At 36.7% G+C, this 12,081-nt stretch overlaps 1 protein-coding gene across 15 annotated transcripts in view; it reads left to right on the forward strand.

Annotated features, from left to right (window-relative positions):
* ZNF382 (zinc finger protein 382) overlaps positions 1-12,081 on the forward strand; it is a 36,794-nt gene that overhangs the window by 20,369 nt on the left and 4,344 nt on the right. For 14 of the 15 annotated variants that reach the window (XM_055410834.2, XM_055410838.2, XM_055410842.2 and 11 more), the window contains exon 5: positions 9,153-11,268. In XM_055410834.2, the coding sequence (XP_055266809.1) occupies positions 9,153-10,576 (1,424 nt within the window). In that variant the 3' untranslated portion in view covers positions 10,577-11,268. Of the gene's footprint in view, positions 1-9,152; positions 11,269-12,081 lie in introns of those variants that run through there. The other variant, XM_088830731.1, reaches the window with a different exon arrangement.

The following is a 12,081-nucleotide window of genomic DNA, read 5'->3' on the forward strand; positions in this document are numbered from 1 at the left end:
CACACCAGGCTTCCCTGTCCATCACCAACTCCCAGAGCTTGCTCAAACTCATGTCCATTGAGTTGGTGATACCATCCAAACATCTCATCCTCTGCTGTCCCCTTCTCCTCCTGCCTTGAATCTTTCCCAGCATCAGGACTCAGTTTTCTAAGGACTCAATTCTTCACATCAAGTGCCCAAAGTATTGGAGCTTCAGCATCAGTCCTTCCAATAAATATTCAGGACTGATTTCCTTTGTGATTGACTGGTTTAATCTCCTTAGTGTCCAAGGGACTCTTAAGAGTCTTCTCCAACACCACAGTTCAAAAGCATCAATTCTTTGGCACTCTGCTTTCTTTATGGTCTAACTCTCACATCTATACATGACTACTGGGGAAACCATAGATTTGACTAGATGGACTTTATCAGCAAAGTAATGTCTCTGCTTTTTAATATGCTGTCTAAGTTGGTCATAGCTTTTCTTCCAAGGAGCAAGCATATTTTAATTTCATGGCTGCAGTCAACATATGCAGTGATTTTGGAGCCCAATAAAATAAAGTCTGTATTCACATAATGTATTCTGTATATAAGTTAAATAAGCAAGGTAACAATATACAGTCTTGATGTACTCTTTCCCAATTTGGAAGCAGTCCATTGTTCCTTGTCTGTTTCTAACTGTTGCTTCATGAGCTGCATACAGATTTCTCAATAGGCAGGTTAGTGGTCTGGCATTACCATCTCTTTAACAATTTTCCCATCCACACAGTCAAAGGCTTTAGCATAGTCAAGGAAGCAGATGTTTTTCTGGAATTTGCTTTTTCTATGATCCAACTTATGTTGACAATTTGATCTCTGGTTCTTCTGCCTTTTTTAAATCTTGGTTCATGTACTGTTGAAGCCTCACTTGGAGAATTTTGAGCATTACTTTGCTAGTGTGTGAGATGAGTGCAGTTGTGTGGTAGTTTGAACATTCTTTGGCATTGCCTTGCTTTGGGATTGGAATGAAAACTGATCTTTTCCAGTCCTGTGGCCACTGCTGAGATTTCCATATTTGCTGGCATATTGAGTGCAGCACTTTCACAGCATCATCTTTTAGGATTTGAAATAGCTTAGCTGAAATTCCATCACCTCCACTAACTTTGTTCATAGTGATGCTTCCTAAGACCCACTTGATTTCGCATTCCAGGTAGTCTGGCTCTAGGTGAGTGATCACACCATCGTGCTTATCTGGGTCATTAGGATCTTTTTTGTATAGTTCTTCTGTGTATTCTTGCCACCTCTTCTTAATATCTTCTGTTTCCGCTAGGTCCATACCATTTCTGCCCTTTATTGTGCGCATCTTTGCATGAAATATTCCCTTGATATCTCTAGTTAAGTTACTGGAGGCTCACATGAATTCTTTTGTCAGGTTGCTTTTAAATTGTTTGAAAAGTGAAAGTCACTCAGTCATTTTGGACTCTTTGTGTCCCCATGGACTATACAGTCCATGGAATTCTCCAGGCCAGAATACTGGAGTGGGTAACCATTCCCTTCTCTAGGGGATCTTCCCAGCCCAGGGATCAAACCCAGGTCTCCCCCATTATAGGCCAGTTCTTTACCAGCTGAGCCACCAGGGAAGCCCTTTAAGTATTTAGGTTATGTTTATTTCCATTTCAGTGTTGCCTTTAGTTTTATGTTATTGCTCTAAGTCCTCAGATGCAGGCTTTATTCCTAATACATGGCCATTATGGGATTTCAATAGAAAGACTGAGGTTTTAATCAGATTCTTCTAACTTGGCACGGGACTGGAATTATTAATAAAAACTATTTTTGTAGAGTTAACTGCTGAAATCTTTGCTTGATTCTTACAGGGTTCCAGCTTTCTTTTCCCTTTATGCTCCTTGCAGTCTTACCCTGTGGAAATGAAGTTAACCAAGGTTTGGTGGAGGGGTTTATGCTAGTGTTGGGGCTTTCCTTCTATGCTTTCTTCTTTCTTGGATTCTGTCCTCAGTTTACAGCCACTCTGGTACTCCTGAACTCTGATGTCTGATTTTTCTGCACATGATGACTCCTACTTTCTATTTCTACTTGAGCTCTGTCCCCTGTGTGCTGCATGAACTGCTAGAATACGCAGTAGAAGACCTGGATGAATGCAGATCTTACTGCAATAGGGTTTCTTTCTTTCAAAGTTTGTATCCATTCCAGTTTCTGCCTGCTTTTGATCATTCTTTAGTGCATTCAAGGAAGTTCAGTTCAGTTCAGTTCAGTTGCTCAGTCATGTCCAACTCTTTGCGACCCCATGAATCACAGCACGCCAGGCCTCCCTGTCCATCGCCAACTCCCGGAGTTCACTCAAACTCACATCCATCGAGTCGGTGATGCCATCCAGCCATCTCATTCTCTGTCGTCCCTTTCTCCTCCCGCCCCCAATCCTTCCCAGCATCAGAGTCTTTTCCAGTGAGTCAACTCGTCGCATGAGGTGGCTAAAATATTGTGGTTTCAGCTTTAGCATCAGTCCTTCCAATGAACACCCAGGATTGAAGTATTTTATAATTGGTCCATAGTTATCACTGTTATCAGTTGGAAGGTTCTTTTGATGCAGACTTCTTTGCTGTTACCAGAATATGAATGTCTAAATGAGCAGTTCTCAAACTTTTTAGTCTTAGGACTTATTTATACTCTTAAAAATTAAAAAAACTTTGTGCATGTTTGTATACCCTATTCGAAATTAAAACAAAATTTAAAATATTCATTTATTTCGTTTAAAAAGAATAATATAAAAATAAACTAATGCTGACATAAAAATCATATTTTTTACCAAAAAAAAAACTTTTCCAAAAGAAAAAAATGAGCAAAGGGGCATTGTTAGATGATTGAAGTTTATTTAATATCTTGTGGAACAGAAGACAGCTGATTTTCACATCTGATTCTACATTTAATCTGTTGCAATATGTTATTTTAATTGAAATATGTGGAGAAAATCTTCCTTCATGCATTTATGTAGTTTGACAGAGAAATTTTTAAAAATCTTTTTAGATTGTCATGGGTATTCTAAATTAATACTACATCCAAGCTTAATTGGTAGTTCTTAAACAGTACCATTTAACAACTGGTTATTTCTAAACAGTTGCGATATAAAATCTGAAATTATAACAATGAACTTTGGTAGACTATTACATAAAATCCAGTGGTCTATTTAAATATTTTCCCCATGCATTGTTTTGTAATACTATATATTGGTCATTTGGAAAGTAACAAACAGTTCACTGGTATATACAGATCTGCCAAATTTTTACATGTTTCCATATACTGTATATTTTAAATACCCCAAACCCACATGCGTTAGTATTACCAGCAATTTCATCATAAAAGTCTTTTAAGTATTGGTAAATTGACAAGCATACCATAGCAAATACAAGCTTTCCTACCTAATGACTTATACTTAAAAGCTTGAACGTTATAGGTAACAAGTATTGGCAGATGTTTTCTCTGAACAGACAGGTTCGCATTGTTCAGGAAAATGTCTACCAGATACCCACAACTGAATAATAATCAGTTTTTTTTCAAGTAAAACTGCTGTTCCACAAACTGTAGGTATTCAATTCTCAACTCAAATAATTACACCAGCGCTTTTCCTCACAAAATATGATTGGCCCTTGAACAATACACATTTGAACTGTGCAGATCCACTTATATGCAACTTTTCTCAACAGCAAATACTATAGGACTACAGGGTCCACAGTTGGCTGAATCCACAAATGTGGAACTGTGGGTTTGGTGGAACTGAGGGCCAACTATAAGTTATAGGCAGATTTTTGACCAGGCAGAGGGTTGGTACCCTTAACTCACATAGAATATTGAAAATATATGTTCTCAAGCGTGGAGACCTAATAAATTAATAAAACTAGTGAAGCTTTTTTTTTACTTATGTGTGGTAGTTAGAAATGCAGTGTTTCCTATTGTAGATTGGTGCCAGTGCTTTGATATACGTTAATGTGCCATCATTTTACCCACTGTATCAATCATTTAAAAATTTTTTATATTTTACGATGTTTTGACATCTTTAGGGAGCCTACTAGCTAAGGAGAGATTGCCCTTCCCAGAGCTAGCCAATTCCTAGAGATAGTAAACAAACAACCTGTTGGTGAGCCAACTTTTCATATACCAGTTGCAATTCCATATCCTCAACCACCTCCTTTATATCTAACTCACGGACACCAAGCCAATATTTTCCCTGAGTCACCAGGACCAGGTATCAGACAACTGGAGATCACCCCTATAACCCATGACATGCCAACACTATTCAAACTAACCGACCCTAAGCTGTTTGCCCAGCCTTGCCTTTCCATGGAAGTAAGCCCCAGTAAAGACTTTGGTGTAGACGTTCCCCTTGCTTCTTTCTGATCCTGACCAAACCTGGTGCTTCCCCATGTGGTCCTGCATGGCATGGCATAGGTCCTCCTCTCAGGAATGGTAATAAGAAATTTTCTTTTAACAACATTAGCATCTCTGTGTCATCACTCAGTCACCTCTATAAATTAAAATTCCATGAGACACCCACTATTGCTTTTGTCATTAGTGTAAGAACATAGTTTAAAATACGATTATTTTTGTTCATCATGAAGTGTTATTATATTATTACTTTTTTGCCACACTGTGCAGCATGTTGGATCTTAATTCCCCAATCAGGGAAATTGCACTCATTTCCCCTGCATTAGGAGCACAGTGTCTTAACTACTGGACCAACGGGGAAGTCCCAGTGAAATGTTATTATTAACAAAAATAGTTTTGACTTTGTAGACCTCCCATAATAATCTCTTAGAAACTATTGGTTTAGGCCTTTCTTGTTTTTCGTCTCTTTCTTTAACATTTCAGCTCTTTATCTTTCTTCTTTTATTATAGTCTTCTATTTATAGGCATTCATAAATCTAAAATATAAAAGGGTAATCATTGCTAATATTTATCTTCCTCTTAGTCTTCATTTTCTTTCCTTCCTTTCCCCTTCTACTTGTTTCCTGCACTTCGTTGCATGTCCCGTTCTTACTGTGAGACCTACTATCAGATTTCAAAATCCATATGCCTTGGACTAAAGTGATAATTTCAGTATCACTTCATTTCAATACATTTCTTCCCAATAAATATCCATGTTTCATAACATAGTGCTCAGATGCCTGATATGTACCCACCTTGATTGGGGTGAAAAATGTATCCTATGTCCCTGAGTGCCTTTTTTGTCTTGCTCACTTTTCTTCCCTTTGAAAAAATAAATATTTGTTGAATAAATCGATTTTATTTCAATAGGCTCTCATCGGTATCCTTAAAGGATCTTTCTTCAACCTCAGTTCTTATCTTTATAACAGCCATGTAAGCTATAATAATCTGATCCATTCTCAAGTTGTGATATCCTTGATGTGAATGGCTTTCAAATAGCCATTTTTAGCACATTTCTTCCACTTGGACTCTACTGGTATATTTTAATCTGCCTACAGCAATATAGTGATCACTTGTCTCATCCTTTCAATTATTGATATTTTAGAAATAATATATAGTCATTAACTTTATCTTCTCTTTGTTTCTATATCCTTTTATTACTGTAGTCAGCATCTTATAATGTCAGGTTGATTTCATCGTCTCTGCTATATTTTAAAAATTCAGTTCAGTTCAGTTCAGTTCAGTCGCTCAGTCGTGTCCGACTCTCTGCGACCCCATGAATTACAGCACGCCAGGCCTCCCTGTCCATCACCAACTCCCGGAGTACACTCAAACTCATGTCCACAGAGTCGGTGATGCCATCCAGCCATCTCATTCTCTGTCGTCCCCTTCTCCTCCTGCCCCCAACCTTTCCCAGCATCAGAGTCTTTTCCAGTGAGTCAACTCATCGCATGAGGTGGCCAAAGTATTAGCTTTCGACAATTTGTGTTTATTTCACTCTATGAAATATCTTTATATCCTATCATATTCTCATTTGCCACTGACATCTTCCAAAGTAAGAACCATGTTATTTCAGGTGTGGACTGCTGTAGTTACTATTTGGATTTGCCATGATTTTTTTCTAGTTCTTTCAGTTTTCTTTCAGTCAATATGCAAAAAGATATCCTCTTATTAAATGAAATTTAAATCCCTTCTTTTTCAAGGGCTGACAATAATATCCCATTTGTTCATTCTACATGTATTTCCCTTTTTGACTAAGAATGCCTGCTCATCTCTGTTCTAGTCTCGCAAATGTACAACTGGACCTTTCATTATGTGACAGCTGCTGTATACTTATAGCAATACTTGGAAAGTCAACTGACTACAAAATAAGAGAGTAAAACAGTACACACAAAGGCACCCTTATTTCTGATACCCACTGTAAATTCAGGAATCCCAAGATTTGGGTCAATAGTTTGCTATAAGGACTTACAAAACTTACTGAAAGCTGTAATACTCACAGTTATGGTTTGTAAGAGAAAAATACAAATTAAAATTAGCCAAGAGGAGAAGCGCATAGAGCAGAGTCCAGGAAAGTACCAAACACAGAGCTTGTAGTTGTCTGCTCTCTGTGGAATCAGGGACAGTGTTACTTCCCTGTGACAGTTCTTATAGAATATTACCAGCCAGGGAAGCTTCACGCAAGCCTAGAGTCCAGAGTTGGTTATATTAGGGCTTTGTCATACAGGATGCCTGACTGCCCATGTGGCTGATCTAAGTTTCCATCCCTGTAAGAGGTTGAACTAATATTCTGTGACCCAAACCCTCACTTAAATCACATTGTTGGTGTGACTCAAAGAACCCCCCAAACCTAAATCACATTGTTACTTTCTAGCTGGTTAAAGGTTCCCAGGCAAATAAATACTCCTCTAAGACATGACATTCCAAGGATTTATAGATTACCTCCCAGAAGACGAAGGCAAATGTCAAGACTTCTCTTTGAGTAAGAATTATATTCTTTCCCACACAATACTACATATCCTTGAGTTAAAAGATCAAATTTTACTTCCACATGAAATGTTCCTTGCTGACTCCAAAGCATGTCAGCTCTTGTTTTTCTGCATTCACATTATACTTAGTGTCTGTAACACATAAATAGAACCATCCTCTGATATGATCTAGTAATTTGCTACCTGATTCAACATTGTTTTATCTGAGGCCTCTTTTCCCATCTGATTAACAATTCCCTCAAAATAAGGTCCTCTCTTTTACTTTTCCTTATTGTAGCTTGTAAGAGAGGCTAGACATTCAATAGTTACCTGACTGATGGCCTGTGATAGTATGCAAGGAAATTATCTTTTTCATCCATTCAGAAATCATTTAAACAGTAAGTTCTTTTTATATATACATGCCAAGATGATCATATCCGTTCACCACTCTTAAGTGTGTTAATGTATACTCAGAAGATTTCAAAGAAGATAGTTAATAAAATATTGACTTCAAAGAATGTAAGTTTTAGTTGAGAAGGCATTATTATCAAATTGAGCATTTTACATATAATATTAAAATAGTAACAGATCTTGTTGAAAGATTATTTGAAATGGATGGTTCAGACTGTAAAATTATATACTAATTTCAGACAAATTAGACATTGAAGAGTAGACAGAATATGTGAAGGCTTTTGGATAAATTGGATAGTAGAATGTCCGTGGAGGAGGTTGAAGTTGTCAGGAAGGCAGTATAATTCCCATTACTGATACAGATTAGTTTTGTGTGTCCTAGAACTACACATAAATGAAATATGTACTCTTTTGCATGAAGTTTTAAATCTAAAAAATATTTGATATTCATCTCTTTTTTCATTATGTTTCAGTTGGTTTTTTCCTTTTTATTGCTGAATAGTATTTCATTGTATACATTTCGTTGTCGTATTTTATTTTATAAATACATGATCCTACTACCGATATCTGGTGGAGAAATTTTAAAGATAGTTACGGTATCCCTTGTTTACATTTTCATGACTAGTTTGATGGGATAAAAAGGCTATTGTAAATAAGATGCAAGTCATAAGTAAGATGAATCCATATTTAAAATTGCCCCATTAGATATGGGTGGTAGTAAGGTAAAATAGTAAGATATAGCCAAGAAGTTTTAAGAAAAATAATAGGTCAATCAGTGCCATACACATATTTTAAAGAATTCAGTCTTTCACAGCTCCAATAGGGAATTGCAGAGTCCCAGAGGGTGCTAGTGGTAAAGAACCTGCCTGGTAATGCAGAAGACATAAGAGACATGGGTTCGATCTCTGGGTCAGGAAGATCCCCAGGAGAAGGGCACAGCAACCCATTCCAGTATTCTTGCCTGGAGAATTCCATGGACAAAGAAGCCTGGCAGGCTATGCTCCGTAGGGTCACAAAGAGTTGAACACAATTGAAGCAACTTAGCACATATGCACTGCATTGGGAGGAAAACTTGAACTCATCCTTCCCTAAAACTGAAAAAGTAATTTAGCAAACTGAAAAGAGGAAAAGCTACAATTGATGGTCTAGAGAATTTAGTTATTGATCATCTCTGGAAGAATAAATTGATGGTAGCAGCAATCAGAATACAACAGTGATTATATTCATGTTGCAAATATCCTTTTCCTATGGTTTATTTTATAATTCCTAAGGGAATTATGTTTCCCCAATTCCCCTTTCAAGGAAAAAAATTACAGTTATGTGGAGAGTTAGGATCAAGACTATAGACTAGTGTGTCTGTTAGCACTAGGAAATGAGTGACTGAAAAAGTTCTTTTGCCATGGATGGGCTCAATACAAGTGAGGAAGAAACAAATGGAAGTATTTTTTAACACTTATTTAATCATTAGGGAATAAATATATAGTTTTGCATCATCACCTGAACATTTTCACTACTTACTGTTAGTACCCTTGATAAGCTCACTCCATTATCTCTGAATCGGCCTGTTCCAAGAACAATCCTGCTTTCACTGTCCTTTGTCTTCTGCTTACTTGCCCTTTTGTTTATCATACCTGTTCAGTGTAGCTTATATTTACAACATCCCAAAGATATGTGTTGTTTACTTATGGTAGTTTTTCCTCATTTTAACAGTGTAGCAGGGTTTGTGTTTGTTACATACATTTGCCCTCCCAGAGGTAATTTATTTTGGCCTTTCTATAGATTAAAGTAGTGTGACAGACAGGCCCACCATGTATTGTTTGTATTATTTATCTTATCCATAATGTTTACATGGAGGCTTACTATTGTTAATTGTATTTTTTCTAGAAGAAGATTGGAAAGCTGAAGATGTTTTAGTGAAATTCAAAGAATACCAAGACAGGCATTCTAGGTCAATTATATCCATCAACCAGAAAAGACTAATAAAAGAGAGAAGTAACATTTGGGGGAAAACATTTACTATCGACAAGAACCATATTATTTCAAAAACAACACTACGTGAATATAAACCTGATGGAAAAGTTTTTAAAAATATTTCAGAATTAGTCATTAGAAATATAAGTCCTGTAAGAGAGAAGTTTGGTGAGAGTAATGGATGGGAGAAATCACTCCTTAACACTAAACATGAGAAAATTCATGCAGCGGTGAATCTCTGTAAACAAACAGAAAGGAGTCTGAGTGGTAAACAAGAGCTTATTCAACATCAGAAGGTTCAAACTCCAGAGCAGTCATTTGAACATAATGAATGTGAAAAACCCTTCCTTATGAAAGGAATGTTATTTACGCATACCAGAGCTCACAGAGGAGAAAAACCCTGTGAATACAATAAAGATGGCACAGCCTTCATTGAAAAGTCAAATCTCAGTGTCCACCAACAAAATATTATGGAGAAGAAGCCCCACTCATACAGCAAATATGGGAAATTGCTCTGTAGGAAGTCCATTTTTATCATGCATCAGAGATCTCAAACAGAAGAGAAACCCTTTCATTGTCCTTACTGTGGGAATAACTTTAGAAGGAAGTCGTACCTCATTGAACATCAACGAATTCACACAGGTGAGAAACCTTATGTTTGCAGTCAGTGTGGAAAAGCTTTCCGTCAAAAGACAGCCCTTACTCTTCATGAGAAAACACACTTAGAGGGGAAACCCTACATTTGTATGGAGTGTGGGAAGTCCTTCCGCCAAAAGGCAACCCTTACTAGACATCACAAAACACATACAGGAGAGAAGGCCTATGAATGTACTCAGTGTGGAAGTGCTTTTAGAAAGAAGTCATACCTCATTGATCATCAGAGAACACACACAGGGGAGAAACCATATCAATGTAATGAATGTGGGAAGGCATTTATCCAGAAGACAACCCTTACTGTACATCAGAGGACTCACACAGGAGAGAAACCCTATATTTGCAATGAATGTGGGAAGTCCTTCTGCCAAAAGACGACTCTCACTCTCCATCAAAGAATTCACACAGGGGAGAAACCCTATATTTGTAATGAATGTGGGAAGTCCTTCCGTCAGAAGGCAATCCTCACTGTTCATCACAGAATACATACAGGCGAGAAATCCAATGGATGTCCTCAGTGTGGGAAAGCCTTTAGTAGGAAATCTAACCTCATTCGCCATCAGAAAACTCACACAAGAGAGAAACCATATGAATGTAAAGAATGTGGGAAGTTCTTCAGTTGTAAGTCAAACCTCATTGTCCATCAGAAAACTCACAAGATAAAAACTGTGAGAGTTCACTAAAACATGTGACTTTTCTGGTGAAAATTTTTAAAGTCATAGTAAACTCTGTACATGAGTTTGCTTGCAAGTGTAATAATAGTAAACAGTTTAAAGTACTGTAGCATATTTATCTACTATTTGTTAGTCCACAAAACACATAAAAAGAATTATGAGATAAATGATAAAAATCACTGAAAATACAAGCTTAAAATTTTATTAACTTCACCAGACATAAATTCTTCAGTCAAGTTGCTAAAAACATTTAAAATTGCTTATTTAAAATTTTAACATATAACTTTTTGTGATCCAGTATTAAGCAGTAGGCTACCTGACCGTGGTCCGTGGACCACACTGTGAACAGAGCTGCTTTAAAAGAAAGGAGGTATGACTGTATTGCTCACTGCAAATATGGAATAAAAGTTATCTTCTCAGAGTTAATCACAGTTCTAACTCCTAACATTATAAATTAGTTTTTGCATATTATAAACCTTTATATTAAGTAAATTATACATCATGTATTCTTTCATAGACGACTTGTTTCATCCATCACTATGTCTTTAAAACTCATTATTAGTGCATGTCGGAGAAATTTATTTATTTTCATTTTGTATAAAATTTCATTATATAATTACATTTCAGTTTATCCATGTTGATGGACTTTTTTTTATTGTTTACAGCTTAGGGTCATAATAAATAATGCTTCTTCGAACATATTTATATTTAGGTGTACATATATTCATTTCTCTTGTGTATATACTTACACACATATACTTAGGAATGAAATTGCTGGGCCCTGGGGTATGTGTATTCTGGTACTACCAAACAATGCATAACTTTGATGTTAGGAGATAATTCACTCTGAAGGAAGACAGCTGTATATATTATCAATATGGTGATGGTTCAAATGTGAGAGTTCATCCTAGAGGGAAACTATGAATGTTATGAAAAGTGGGAATTCAAATAGAATGGATATTCAAAGATTTTTAGTGACAGTTCAAATCCTAAATACTAGATACAGGTTATAAATGTGAGACTGCCTTCAGTCATAAGATTGTCTATTTGAAATCAAAGTCATGCTGTAGGGAGAGGAACCTAGTGTCTTCCTTGCTCATCATGAGAGAATTCTAACCGGATGGAACATTATCTTACCGGTCATATGAAAATGATGAATATGGAAAAGCTTAGAGCCACAGCTCAAATCTTTACATCACCAGGGATTTCACAATGGATGTGAATACTTCAAATGAAATGATTGTAAGAATGGTTAGTCATAACTCACGTCTATGCAGTAGCAAAGAATTCAAAACTAAAGAAGAAAGATTGACAAGGCAACAGATGAGGCTTTCAACTGTTAACTCTGGGGAAAGCTATTTCCATGAAAGAAGTCCAACCATACCAATATCATGATGCTAGAGAGTCAATTGTTGTCAATAGCCCCAGCTAAGCACCAAGTCATTATCCACACCAAGTCATTATCCAGTATTATCTGCCAAATATGAATGAGCAATCGGGCAAGTCAAGTCTTT

The sequence above is a fragment of the Moschus berezovskii genome, chromosome 22 (assembly GCF_049115385.1).
Source record: "Moschus berezovskii isolate FMDL1 chromosome 22, NW_MosBer_1.0, whole genome shotgun sequence".
NCBI lineage: Eukaryota > Metazoa > Chordata > Mammalia > Artiodactyla > Moschidae > Moschus > Moschus berezovskii.